Raw genomic sequence first — 14,699 nt, 5'->3', positions numbered from 1 at the left:
ACTTTTGTCACCTGGGCTGGAGTGCAATGGTGCTATCTCGGTTCACTGCAACTTCCACCTCCTGGGTTCTAGCGATTCTCCTGCCTCAACCTCCTGAGTAGCTGGGATTACAGGTGCCTGCCACCATGCCCAGCTAATTATTGTATTTTTAGTAGAGACAGGGTGTCACTATGTTGGTCAGGCTGGTTTCAAACTCCTGACATCAGGTGATCCACCTGCCTCAGCCTCCCAAAGTGCTAGGATTACAGATGTGAGCCACTGCCCCGGCCCACTCTTAATTTTAATATTTAACAGAAATTATTCTGATACAGTTCAGTATATCCTTTTTTCACTTTATGGTTAACACTTTTTGTATTTTGTTTAAGGAATCTTTTTCTATCCTAAGGCAGGAAGTGAGTCGCCTATATTTTCTTCAAAAAGCTTTATTGTTTGGCTTTTCACATTTAGATCTCTAGTCCATCTTGGAACTGATTTTTGTTGTTGTTTGATGCATGTGGGCATCAATATTAATTTTTCTCATTATGGATATTTGCAAACTAACTATGCACCATGTATTGAAAAGACTTATCTTTTTCCCCCTGCACTGTCATCTTTGCCATAAATCTAGTGACTCTAAGCATAATTTTGATTTATGAGTTTGAGCATCATTTTTTCCTTTTCTGAAAAGCAGCTATATATTTTTTTAAAAATTCAGTTTATTTGTATCTCAGCCCATCAGACCTCAAACTTCCTAAAACTGAATGTATCTTGTCTGCTAGTATAAGCTCATTATGTCTTCAGCCTCTCAGTCCTGTCTCTTAACAGTTGATGTATTAGACCCAAGCAGGCATTTTTGTAGGCTGGGAGGCAAATGAATAAATAATACTTCCTACCCAATCATCTTCCCTAGCCCATTTTAATGTCCCAAAGTTTAATTAACAGAACAGGGAAGCTCTCCTGGACTGAACTCAACACTTAAAATTTTTTTTTTTTTTGAGATGGAGTCTTGCTTTGTTGCCAGTCAGGAGTGCGGTGGCACAATCTTGGCTCACCGCAGCCTCCGCCTCCCAGGTTCAAGCGATTCTCCTGCCTCAGCCTCCTGAGTAACTGGGACTATAGGCGCATGCCACCATGCCCAGCTAATTTTTGTAGTTTTTGTAGAGACAGAGTTTTTCCAAGTTGGCTAGGATAGTCTCGATCTCTTGACCTCGTGATCTGCCTGCCTTGGCCTCCCAAAGTGCTGGAATTACAGGCTTGAGCCACTTTGTTGGCTTTTTTTCTTTCTTTCTTTCTTTCTTTCTTTCTTTCTTTCTTTCTTTCTTTCTTTCTTTCTTTCTTTCTTTCTTTCTTTCTTTCTTTCTTTCTTTCTTTCTTTCTTTCTTTCTTTCTTTCTTTCTTTCTTTCTTTCTTTCTTTCTTTTTTTTTTTTTTTTTTTTTTTTTTTTTTTTTCTCTTTCTTTTGTTCTGTTTCTTTATCATCACAGTTCCACTGCAGCCTAGACCTCCTCAGGCTCAAGTGATCCTCCCACCTCAGCTTCCCAAGTTGCTGGTACCACAGGCATACACCATTGTACCAGGCTAATTTTTTTCTGTTTTTTTGTAGTGACCAGGTCTAAGTATGCTGCTAGGCTGAGCTCGAAGTCCTAGACTCAAGTGATCTGCCTGCTTTAGCCTCCCAAAGTGTTAGGATTATAGGCATGAGCCAGTGTGCCCAGCATTTTTCTTTTCTTCTTTTTTTTTTTTCTGAGACTTTTTTTTCCTTCTTTTTTTTTTTTTTTCCTGGTCTCACTCTATCACCCTGGCTGGAGTGCAGTGGCACAGTCTTGGCTTACTGTAGCCTCAGTCTCCTGGGCTCAAGTGATCCTCCTATCTCAGCCTCTCAAGTACCTGGGACTACAGGCATTCACCACCACACCTGGCTAATTTTTAAATTTTTTTGTAGAGAGTTTTTGTAGAGAGGGCATCTCCCTTTGTTGCCCAGGCTGGTCTCAAACTCCTGAGCTCGAGTGATTTTCCCACCTCTGCCTCCTAAAGTGCTGGGCTTATAGGTGTGAGTCACTGTGCCCAGCCTCTTTATGTTTAATATCTATTTGCATTTATTTCTTCTGTGACCTGTCCATATTTTGTCCTAGTTTTATTGGGCTCTTGCTCTTTTTTCTGTTTTTTTGAAGTTCTTTATACATTAGGGATATTAGTTATTGGTGACATAAATTGCAAATATATGTATTTTTTTCAGTTTGAATCTTCAGACCTCCTTTTTTCTTTTTTGAGTGGAGTCTCACTCTGTCTCCAGGTTGGAGTGCAGTGGCGTGACCTCAGCTTACTGCAACCTCTGCCTCTCAGGTTCAAACGATTCTCCTGCCTCAGCTTCCTGAGTAGCTGGGACTACAGGTACAGACCTCACCACGCCCAGCTAACTTTTATATTTTTAGTAGAGATGGAGTTTCACAATGTTGGCCAGGATGGTCTCAGTCTCTTGACCTCGTGATCTGCCCATGTCGGCTTCCCAAAGTGCTTGGGTTATAGGTGTGAGCCACTGCGCCTGGCCTAGATCTCCTTTTATCTCTTGTAATGAACAGTGATTTCACTAACATGTCAAGAATTGCTGCTTTCTTTACATCTAGAGGGACTTTAAGATGTCCTTCATCCTCTCCTTTTGCCATTTCTGTCTTCTCACTGTGGAAGTATAACTGTGTTCTTTGGGAAGCACAGCTGATCCTTGAACAGCACAAGTTTGAGCTGCATGAGTCCATGCAAATGCAGTTGTTTTCAACCAAATGCAGGTTAAAAATATTGCAGGATGCCACTACTTGGGGAGTCGACTTTTCATACATGCAGGTCCCTCAGGATTGACTATGAGACTTGAGCAGATTTTGGTGTACAAGGTGGTAGTGGGAGGTCCTGGAACTAGTACTTTCACAAACCAAGGGATGACTGTATTTGACAGGGTCAAGGTGGGACTTTGAACCTCTTATTCACCTGGCTGTATTACTTTTCTTTCTACTACCTTTGCAGAGTATGCTCCATCTTTGAAGATTTTTTTTTTTTTGAGACCAGGTCTTGCTTTCGTGTCTCTGAAGATTTTATAGAAACCCTGTGTCTCTCTTTTTTTTTGAGACGGAGTTTCACTCATGTTACCCAGGCTGGAGTGCAATGGCGCGATCTCGGCTCACCGCAACCTCCGCCTCCTGGGTTCAGGCAATTCTCCTGCCTCAGCCTCCTGAGTAGCTGGGATTACAGGCACACACCACCATGCCCAGCTAATTTTTTGTATTTTTTTTTTTTTAGTAGAGACGGGGTTTCACTGTGTTGACCAGGATGGTCTCGATCTCTTGACCTCATGATCCACCCGCCTTGGCCTCCCAAAGTGCTGGGATTACAGGCTTGAGCCATCGCGCCCGGCCTGTGTCTCTTTTCTGTAGTTATACCTGCCCTCACAGACATTATCTAAATATTTAGGTAGTTTATGGGCTATAAAAAGATTTGTCAATTTATTCTTTCTAACAGGAGGGAGATTGTTTCAAGGTCAACTCTTTCTCTTTTATTCTTTAAAAAAAATTTCCCATTGAAGAAAGTACTGCAACTGAGCACAGTGGCTCATACCTATAATTCCAGCTATTTCAGAGACTGAGACAGGAGGATCACTTGAGGCCAGGAGTTCAAGGCTGCAGTGAGCTATGATCGTGCCACTGTACTCCAGCTTGGGCAACAGAGCAAGACCCTGTCTCAAAAAAAAAAAAAAAAAAAAAGGACTACTGTATCATCATGATAGAAAATATTTAAACATCCAGTATAAAGACTGTGCAGAAAGTGTCCCATGATTCTGATTGTTGGTCTGCCTCATTTATTGTAGTGAATATGGCTTTGCTGAAAAGGTGGTGGAAGGGATGTTTATCATCGTCAATTCTATCACCATCAAGATTCACGCCAAGGCCTTCCATGCTTCTTTTGAACTGTGGCAGCTCCAGGGCTATAGTGTCAACCCTAACTGGCAGCAGAGTGACCTTCGCCTCACCCGCATCACTGACCCTCGCCGAGGAGAGGTGACAGCCCCATCATTGTGAGGGGAGAGAGTGGGGAAGATTCAAAGCAGGACTAATTCTTAAAAGGATATTATTCCCACTTTGTGGATTTCCTCAAATGTTCCCCATTTCTGGGAACCCAGAAGACTTTCTGTCCAGTGTTACTGCTACATCCTTTCCTCAGTTATGGATTCCCAATTCACTACTTTTTCTCCTTGGGATCCCAGCTGGGAATCTCTGCCTTGCCAGTCTTTTTTCCTTGGATTTCTTGCTTCTTGGTTAATTTCATTCACAGGATTAAGAGATTTTACTTTCTCTTCATCCAGGTTTTAACGTTTAAGGAAATAACTTGGCAGACACTTCGAATTGAGGCAGATGCTACAGACAATGGTGATCAGGACCCAGTCACCACTCCATTGAGGCTTATTACGAACCAAGGCAGGATCCAGATAGCCCTCAAAAGAAGAGTAAGTGTGTTCTCTGGCCTCATGAAAAGTTCCATCTCTTATTCTATGAGACAGCCTGGATTTGATATTCCCTCATTGTTTGTAGTGTTATTGGTCCCTGGAATAGCAGTTGAAAGGGAAAGGCCTATAATTCAGTGTTGGCCAACATCCTCTAGTAATAGAATGTTTCCACCTTCCTGTTTTCTTAGTTTTGGAAACTGCAATTTTTACCCATATGTAGGCACACTGACATAGGCACCTGGCAGTTGACCATTGCTGCTTTTTGTTAATTAAGGTATCTTTAGTAGTTTTGTAAGAAATTGGCTCTCCAAAGTGCTTGATACTTTCCTTTCACATCTGGAGATTGAAAAGCCAGTTCTGAAATGAATTGGGCAGTAGTCACTTTGAAAGTTAGAATGATGCAAGGTAATAAACCCCATGTTCTCTGTGGCTTCCTTAGACCAAAGATTGCAATGTGATAGCCTCCAAGCTAATGTTCCTGTTGGATGACTTGCTCTGGGTGCTGACTGACTCACAACTCAAGGCTATGATGAAGTATGCAGAGTCACTGAGTGAGGCCATGGAGAAGTCAGCCCAGCAAAGAAAGAGCCTGGCTCCTGAACCTATACAGGTTAGAGATAAAACACACCCTTGGTGGGGCTGAGGACTTTGTAGACCAGAGCAAATTCATACTAACATAGGTAGAATCTAGACTTTATTTGGGAGATTTGTCATTTACTTCTGGGTGTTCATAGGATTTGTCTGTACCTCTGATTTTTTTTTTTTTTTTTTTTTTTTTTTTTTTTTATTTTTTTTTTTTTTTTGAGAAAGAGTCTTGCTCTGTCACCCAGGCTGGAGTGCAGTGGTCCAATCTTGGCTCACTGCAACCTCTGCTTCCCAGGTTCAAGTGATTCTCTTGCCTCAGCCTTCTGAGTAGCTGGGATTACAGGCACACGCCACCATGCCCAGCTAATTTTTTTTGTATTTTTAGTAGAGACAGGATTTCACCATGTTGGTCAGGCTGGTCTCAAACTCCTGACGTTGTGATCCGCCCACCTTGGCCTCCCAAGGTGTTGGGATTACAGGTGTGAGCCACCACGCCTGGCCTGATTTTTTATTTATTCTGTTCATTGGGTACCTCTAGTGTATGAAGTATACAGCGCTGGCCACTGGAGAAGAAAAATGGAATACACCACTTGTTCCTGTCCTTGGAGCTCTCACTGTCTTGAAAGATGCGCCATAAATGAGTTATTACAGTATAGTGTGATAAATGCTGTAATAGAATAAACAATATGACATGAGAGCACAAAAAAGAGGCATTGCACTACCCAGGGTGAAAGAGAGTATTTAGGGAAGACTTCTTAGAGGAAATGTTTTAGCATCAGCCCACTAAGAACTGGTGGGTGAGAGCTGGGAGGGCAATTCAGAACTACAAACTGTATTCCAGCAGTTATTAGACTAATTATAATTAGGCTTTTGGAGTTTGGGTTATATAATTGGAACAGACCTAAGTGAGCTAGTAGGCCAACAGTTAGGAGACGGAAGGAACATCTTGCTAAACTGTGGTTTTCTTCAGGCTGGACTAAAGCTTAAAGAACACATACAAAGGATCTTTTCAGGGTCTGGACTTCCTGTTTCTCTCTCTGTCACATGTAGATCACTCCACCAGCTCCCAGTGCCCAGCAGTCCTGGGCCCAGGCATTTGGTGGCAGCCAGGGCAACAGCAGCAGCAGCAACAGCAGCCGCCTCAGCCAGTACTTTGAGAAATTTGATGTCAAAGAGTCCTCCTACCATCTGCTCATCTCCCGCCTGGACCTGCACATTTGTGATGATAGCCAGTCCCGAGAGCCAGGTACCCCATGAGGCCTGAGCCTGGGCTGGGTGGTCCACATCACTGTCTCATTCTGGGCAGAGTCTGGGGATGAAGGCTCTTTTCCAAAGACCATGGATTACTTTGGTTGGCTTCCCTTAATCACAGGCATTCCTTAGGCCTCAGCCCTTCTGTGGTAGTCCTGTTTGTTTGAGGCAGTGCGGTTCAGCCTTTAGGGTGCAATAGAACTACCTGTCATACTTAATAAAATACAGATGTTGGGCCTCTCCCCAAGCACCTCTAAATTAGACTCTTCAGTGGTAGAGTTCAAGCAGTGTAAACTTTTTTCTTCCTCTCACTGAAGTTCCTTAGGCAATCCTAATGCTTATCAGAGGTTGAAAACGACTGGGGTGAGATTTTAGGAAGGTAAATTCAACTATAGGAAACCTCAGAAATTTTAGATTTGGGGTCAGTTTAAATATTTATTGTGTGTAAATGTTTTCTTCCCAAGCAAGAAGCTTATGTTGTAATCTTGGCATACTTACAACAACTGGCATTACATATGTGTATACATTTATTCAGAATGAAAAATACTAATTGACTCATTGCTTTCCTTTACAAGCCCTGGGGAAATCACTTAACCTTCTGCTTAACCTCTTTGAGTTTCCACATTTATGAAATTGAGTTGAATTATATCTCACTCATTTACCTCAAAAGTTATTGTCAGGCTCAGATGAACCAATATGCTGAATTTGGATGAGCTTGATTATAGGCAAATACTAAGTTTTACTACCCTGCTGCTTGTTCCTTCAAAACTGTCTCTCTGTTCCCTTTAAACTCTCCTTTGCCATTACCTCTTGGTTTTCAGTGCTTACCTATAGCATTAAATAGATTTTTTTCTTGTTGGCTTATCTTCTCTGAAGGCTTTGTTTACCTTATAATAAGATCTAGACTCATAGGCCAGGCATAGTGGCTCATGCCTGTGATCCCAATACTTTGGGAGGCTGAGGTAAGAGGATTGCTTGAGCTTAGGAGTTTGAGACCAGCCTGGCCAATATGGTGAAACCCATCTCTACAAAAAATTTAAAAATGGGCCAGAGATCAGTTGCAGTGGTTCCTGCCTATAGTCCTAACACTTTGGCAGGCTGAGGTGGGAGGATCGCTTAAGCCTATTATTTTGAGACCAGCCTGGGCAATATAGTGAGGGTGTGGTGGTGTGTCCCTGTAGTTCTAGCTACTCAGGAGGTTAAGATGCAAGAATTGTTTGAGCCCAGGAGTTTGAAGTTGCAGTGAGCCATGATTTGTGCCACTGCACTTTAGCCTGGGTGACACAGTGAGACCCTGTTTAAAAAAAAAAAAAAAAATTGACTCAGTTTCCTTGAGTGACCTGCCTGTTCATTTCTTCCTCGTGCACCAACTGGCACTGCCTCTCCTGCTTGACTATTCCTTGGTCTGGAAGTGATTCAACCCTCCTCTACTCTCATTCTGAAAGGAAAGAAAGGAGCAATGTCAGTGCAAAGATTGTTTTTGCCACCAGAGGAAATAATTTGCCACTCACTCATTTTGGAAGTTTTTTGCTAAAGCAAGTATTATTTTGCTTTGTTATTTCTTCCAAGTGTTACCTAAAGGCTTTGGGTATTTTGTGGTTTGATTGTTTAGATTTTGTTTTTGGCAGGCCGAGACAGGCAGATCACGAGGTCAAGAGGTCGAGACCATTCTGGCCAACATGGTGAAACCCTGTCTCTACGAAAAATACACAAATTAGCTGGGCGTGGTGACGTGCGCCTGTAGTCCCAGCTACTTGGGAGGCTGAGGCAGAAGAATTGCTTGAACTCGGGAGGCGGAGGTTGCAGTGAGCCGAGATTGTGCCACTGCACTCCAGCCTGGCGCCTGGCACCTGGCAACAGTGTGAGACTCTGTCTCAAAAAAAAAAAAAAAAAAAAAAAAAGAGTACATGATTCAGAGTTTCATCCTGTCACTTGATGAGGGATGTTTAGCACTGTTCTCTTCAAGTGCCAGATTTCTGTAATCCATACTAAGATGTGAATGACTGTGGCTTTACCATTCATTTATTAAACTATATTGATCTATTTGAGGGAATTTGAGGAAGTTTTAGATGAGACATTTTTAAAAATAGGAATAATTCTCAGCCTACCATACCTAGGTGTGGTATAGGGGCAGAGAACAGGGAGAGTTCTTGTAACTTTGACTCTTCCTCTTGGATTTGTGGAGAGAGGGGAAGGGAGAACTAGGTAATACAGAAAGGGCTTTAAGATTTTCTGGAGTTGTTCTATCCAATACAGGAGTCCCACGGTAGGTAGTAGGGGTGGGGTAGGCAGGTGAAATGTACTTTTATTTAGCAGCTCTCTCATCAACAGCTCTCTCACACTGTCCTGGCTGCTTGCTCTGGCCACTCCCATACACAGAGCTGAGTGGCTGACTCTCCCTTCCCTTCAGGGTCAACAGCTTAACTCTTTCCCTCTGGGCACAAACCAGTTCCTGGCTGTCCCCTGCCTGTCTGCCAGACAGCCACTCTCCCTTACAGGGGTCAGTAGCTTCACTGTCTGGGTTCCAGCACCTGCACAAGAGCTGTGCCATGCTGTGCTGTGCCAAGCTGAGCCACAAGAGCATAGCGTCAGCAGGGCAGTTACACTTTTTACAGACAACAGTGGTGTAGGGCCAAGGGATGGCCTTCCTATGTTATGGCTCTATGGCTGTGGTAACACATGGCGTTATACGCCTTCACTCTAAACTTGTTGAGTCATACAGGCCTAGACATCCCCCTAGGCATATTCCTTGACTAAAGCACATCCACGTACCTTACAATATGGTACCAAAAGAAGAGTGCAAAATACTTCAATAATTATTTTCATGTTGAAATAACATTTGGGTATATTGGTTTAAATATATATTGTTACAAAGAGAAAAAATATATATATAGTTACAATTAATTTTACTTTTTAAATACTGTTTTCATATAGCTATTAGAAAATTTAAAATTCTGGGCCGGGCGCGGTGGCTCAAGCCTGTAATCCCAGCACTTTGGGAGGCCGAGGCGGGTGGATCACGAGGTCAAGAGATCGAGACCATCCTGGTCAACATGGTGAAACCCCGTCTCTACTAAAAATACAAAAAAATTAGCTGGGCATGGTGGCGCGTGCCTGTAGTCCCAGCTACTCAGGAGGCTGAGGCAGGAGAATTGCCTGAACCCAGGAGGCGGAGGTTGCGGTGAGCCGAGATCGCGCCATTGCACTCCAGCCTGGGTAACAAGAGCGAAACTCCGTCTCAAAAAAAAAAAAAAAAAAAAAGAAAATTTAAAATTCCTTGTGTAATTATAGTTTTGTTGTCATTGTTGCTTTTGTTTGTTTTGTTTCGTTTTACCATATAACGTATATTCCCCAGGCTGGACTCTAACTCCTGGGCTCAAGTGATCTTCCCACCTAAGCCTCCTGGGTAGCTGGGACTATAGGCATATGCCACCAAGTCTAGGTCACATTATTTTAATTTTAATTTTATTATTTTTTTAATTCTCAGCCTCCCAAGTAGCTGGGATTACAGGTGCGCGCCACCACATCCGGCTAATTTTTTGTAGTTTTAGTAGAGATGGGATTTCACTATGTTGACCAGGCTGATCTTGAACTCCTGACCTCAAGTGATCTGCCCACCTCAGCCTCCCAAAGTGCTGGAATTACAGGCTGAGCCACCATGACCAGCCCCAGTCTATATTTCTATTAGATATCATTACTTGAGAATTCTCTGTCCAATATGGTATTAAATTGCCGCATGCAGCTATTTAAATTAAAATGAAAATTACAATTAAAAGTTAATTTTCATTTGAAGTAAAATTAAAATTAGTTCTTTATTTGCAGTAGCCACATTTCAATTGCTCAGTATAGTCTATAAGCCATAGAACACCTCCATCATCACAGAAGCTTCTTTGGACAGTGCTGCTCTAGAGACTACTTGAAGGCTACATCTCCTGCTGTTTTAAAATTAAGTGTATGATAGCCTGGGTGTTGGAGTGGCAGACTAACATGCTCTATCCCTTGATATTTGAAATGATCGGAAACTGGATGGGTGACTGGGGTCAGCACTGTCTTTTAAAATCAAACTGGATGGCAAAGATAGAAATAAGGCTTCCTCCAGAAAAGAAAAAATTCAAACTGGAGCAGCTCACACTTCAGGCTTCAGAGAGAAGATAGGTGGTTGATGGGGAAGAGAGTACCACCTGCTTTTTAACTGTTTTCTCTTACGGTAAAGCCTGTGAGCCAAAAAATTTCTGTATTTCTCTTTCTTAAGGACAGGCTACCTTCTGACCACTAGCTCGCTAGAGAATTTTAGTCATTTATGTACGCTATCATTTATGTCTTATATATGATTATGTGTTTACAATTAGATATGTTGATAATTGTTAATTATATTTGATTTCACTTCTACACCCAAGTATAATATGCTCATTCCATGTACTTTATTGTTCTTTTAACTCTAAGCAGCTCGAGCAAAGGAAGAATGGCTGTAGAACCTTTCTTCCTCCAGTAGCCTAGGTCATGCATTTTCAGCTGAGATGATATCACCCCAAAGAGGTGAAAATTGGTTCTTTTCTTTTAAGCTTTATTGAGATAAAATTTCATACCATACAGTTCATCCATTTAGAATATATAACTCAGTGTTTTCTTGTATATTCATAGGGTTGTATAACCATCTCAATAATCTAATTTTAGAACATTTTTGTTTCCCCATAAAGAAACCCTGTACCAGGCCGGGCACAGTGGCTCACGCCTGTAATCCCAGCACTTTGGGAGGCTGAGGTGGGCGGATCTCCTGAGGTCAGGAGTTCGAGACCAGCCTGGCCAACATGGAGAAACCCCATCTCTTAAAAAAAAAAAAAAAAAAAATCCTGGCCAGGCGCGGTGGCTCACGCCTGTAATCCCAGCACTTTGGGAGGCCGAGGCAGGTGGATCACGAGATCAAGACCATACTGGTCAACATGGTGAAACCCCGTTCCTACTAAAAATACAAAAAATTAGCTGGGCATGGTGGCGCGTGCCTGTAATCCCAGCTACTCAGGAAGCTGAGGCAGGAGAATTGCCTGAACCCAGGAGGTGGAGGTTGCGGTGAGCCGAGATCGCGCCATTGCACTCCAGCCTGGGTAACAAGAGCGAAGCTCCGTCTCAAAAAAACAAACAAACAAACAAAAAAAACCCTTTATCCATTTCCTGTCATTCCCCATTTAAAGCCCTGAGCAACCACTAATCTATTTTTGATATTTGTCTTTTCTGGAAATTTAAAATAAGTTTTGGGGGTACAGTGGGGATCTTAGATATAACAATCATCTGTGGCCCTCTAAAGTTTGACCCAGCCAGGCACGGTGGCTCACACCTGTAATTCTAGTACTTAGGGAGGCCAAGATGGGAAGATTCCTTGAGCCCAGAGGTTCTATTTAAAAAAAAAAAAAAAGTAAAAAATAACCTGACTGACAAAATTTTATTCCTTAGTACTTAATTTATCTCATTGGGTTTTCTTGGGTATTATGTGAGCAGCAGCATTGACAGTGAGTTCATGGAAGATACGCAAAATGTGAGGAAGATCAGTGTTACAAACTATGACAAGTGGATGGCTGTGATTAGAGGACTTTCTCTCAATCAGTTGCTCCATCTCAAAGCTATATGGTGAAGATGGCCTGCAAGTGCCTGTTGGCTGCCATTGGCTGCTTTGCTAGTGTTACTTATGTTCGATCCTCAGTACTTTTGTGATTTGAACTTTGAGTATTAAATGAAAATAGTTTATTTTAAAATTTTATTTATTTATTTATTTTTGAGACAGGGTTTTGTTCTATCCCCCATGCTGGAGATGTAGCATGATCATAGCACACTGAAGCCTCAACTTCCCAGGGTCAAATGATCCTCCCATCTTAGCCTCCCAAGTAGCTGGGACTACAGGCATGTGTCACCATGACTGGCTAATTTTTATATTTTTTGTAGAGATGAGGTCTTGCTATGTTATCAGGGCTAGTCTTGAACTCCTGGGCTTAAGCAATCCTCCTGCCTTGGCCTCCCAAAATGTTGGGATTAGAGATGTGAGCCACAATGCCTGGCCTATGTTGTTTTTATTTTTATTTTGCCCAGACGTCTATGTACAATTCAGAAAACAGCTTATGTTTTATTATTTAGTTCTGTAAAAGTTTTTCAGTCCATCATTAAATTAATCAAGTGCTGAAAAAAATGTTGACACTATCTGAATATTTTTTTAATATATAAAATTAATATAAAATTACAAAAAAATTTTATGGAACACTTCACGAATTTGCGTGTCATCCTTGTGCAGGGGCCATGGTAATCTTCTCTGTATCTTTCCAAGTTTAGTATACATGCTGCCGAAGCGAGCACACTATCTGAATATCTAGTTTAAAAATTACTTTCTTTTTTCTTTTTAGTTTCTATGGGTAATAGGTTATATGTTTATGGGATACATGAGATATTTTCATATAGGCATACAATACATAATAATCACATCAGGGTAAATTGGCTATCACCTCAAGCATTTATCATTTATTTGTGTTACAAACATTCTAATTTTACTCTTTTAGTTATTTTAAAACATAAACTATTGTTGACTTAGGTTGTTGCTTCCAAATCTTGGCTATTATGCAAAGTGTTGCAGTAAACATAAGAAGGCAAATAGCTCTTGAACATACTGATTTCATTTCCTTTGGGTAAATATCCAGTAGTAGGATTGCTGGATCGTGTAGTAGTTCTATCTTTAGTTTTTTGAGGAACTTCCATACTGTTTGCCATAGTAGATATACTAATTTACATTCCCATCCACAGTGTACAAGGGTTCCCTTTTCTCTACATCTTTGCCACCATTTGTTTTTGCCTGTCTTGTGTATAACAGCCATTTTTACTAGGGTAAGATGACGTCTTATTGTAGTTTTGTTTTGGTTTGCTTTGTTTTTGAGACAGAGTCTTGCTCTGTTGCCTAGGCTGGAGTGCAATGGCAAGATGTCAGCTTACTGTAACCCCTGCCTCTGGAGTTCAAGCAATTCTCATGCCTCACCCTCCTGAGTAGCTGGGATTACAGGCACTTGTGACCACGTCAAACTAATTTTTGTATCTTTAATAGAGACAGGATTTCACCATGGTGGCCAGACTGTCTCAAACGCCTAGTCTCAAGTGATCACCCATCTCAGCTTCCCAAAGTGCTGGGATTACAGGCATGAGCCACTGTACTCAGCCTCATTGTAGTTTTGATTTTCATTCCTCTAATGATCCATAATATTGAGCACTTTTTCATATGCCTGTTTGCCATTTGTATGTCTTCTTTTGAGAAATGTCTATTCACATCTTTTGCCCATTTTTAATTGGATTAGTAGATTTTTTCCTGTTGAGTTGTTTAAGTTTCTTCTTTATTCTGGTTATTAATCCCTTGCCAGATGAATAGTTTGCAGATGTTTTCTCCCATTCTGTGGGTTGCCTCTTCACTTTCTTAATTGCTTCTGTTTCTGTGCACAGGCTTTTTAACTTAATGTCATCCCATTTGTCCATTTTTGCCATGGTTGCTTATATCTTGGGAGCATTACTCAAGAAATCTTTGCCCAGACCAATGTTGTAGAGAGTTTCTCCAGAGTTTTCTTGTACTAGTTTCATAGTTTGAGATCTTAGACTTAAGTCTTTAATCTATTTTGATTTGATTTTATGGCAAGAGATAGGGGTCTAGTTTCATTCTTATGCATATGGATATCCAGTTTTCCCAGAACCATTTGTTGAGAACACCATCCTTTCCCCAATGTATGTTCTTAGTACCTTTGTCAGTTATGAGTTCACCGTAGATGTAGATGTATGGATTTGTTTCTGAGTTCTCTATTTTGTTTCATTGGTCTGTTTGTTTTTATGCCATGCTGTTTTGGTTACTATAGCACTGTAGTATAATTTGAAATCAGACGTGATTCCTCCAGTTTTGTTCTCTTTGCTCAGCTGGCTTTGGCTATTCTGGTTTTTTTGTGGTTCCATATACATTTTATGATTATTTTTCCTATTTTTGCAAAGAATATTATTGGTATCTTTTTTGTTTTGAGGCAGGGTCTTGCTGTGTTGCCCAGGCTGGAATGCAGTGGTGCGCAATCATGGCTCACCGCGACCTCAACCTCCTGGGCTCAAGTGATCCTCCCGAATAGTTGGGAATATAAGTGCACACTACTGTGCCCAGCTAATTTTTAAATTTTTTATAGAAATGCAGTCTCCCTATTTCACCCAGTCTGAGTCGTTGGTATTTTGATAGGGATTGCATTGAATCTGTATGTTGCTAGGATAGTATAGACAACATTGATTCTCTAATTCTTGCACATGAAATATCTTTAATTTTTTTTGTGTCCACTTCAATTTCTTCTTCCTTCCTCTCTTTTTCTTTCCTTTCTTTTCTTTCTTTCTTTTTTTTTTTTTTTTTT

At 41.3% G+C, this 14,699-nt stretch overlaps 1 protein-coding gene and 2 non-coding genes across 3 annotated transcripts in view; 1 reads left to right on the top strand and 2 right to left on the bottom strand.

The window, feature by feature from the left end:
• The window catches only part of UHRF1BP1 (UHRF1 binding protein 1), an 85,934-nt gene that overhangs the window by 43,262 nt on the left and 27,973 nt on the right, over positions 1-14,699 (top strand). The window contains exons 5-8 of the mRNA XM_017522268.2: positions 3,832-4,021; positions 4,327-4,467; positions 4,907-5,077; positions 6,103-6,298. Coding sequence (XP_017377757.1) covers positions 3,832-4,021; positions 4,327-4,467; positions 4,907-5,077; positions 6,103-6,298 — 698 coding nt within the window. The remainder of the gene's footprint in view (positions 1-3,831; positions 4,022-4,326; positions 4,468-4,906; positions 5,078-6,102; positions 6,299-14,699) is intronic.
• LOC119470239 lies at positions 831-961 on the bottom strand. The gene has a single exon (XR_005199121.1). It is a non-coding gene; the product is annotated as a small nucleolar RNA SNORA36 family (small nucleolar RNA).
• On the bottom strand, positions 12,536-12,642 carry LOC119470211. Its single transcript, XR_005199100.1, has one exon. It is a non-coding gene; the product is annotated as a U6 spliceosomal RNA (small nuclear RNA).

Source organism: Cebus imitator, unplaced genomic scaffold, assembly GCF_001604975.1.
Source record: "Cebus imitator isolate Cc_AM_T3 unplaced genomic scaffold, Cebus_imitator-1.0 Scaffold24, whole genome shotgun sequence".
In the NCBI taxonomy this organism is placed as follows: Eukaryota; Metazoa; Chordata; class Mammalia; order Primates; family Cebidae; genus Cebus; species Cebus imitator.
The sequence above is the reverse complement of the archived record's forward strand: the minus strand, read 5'-3'. Positions and strand labels throughout refer to the sequence as shown.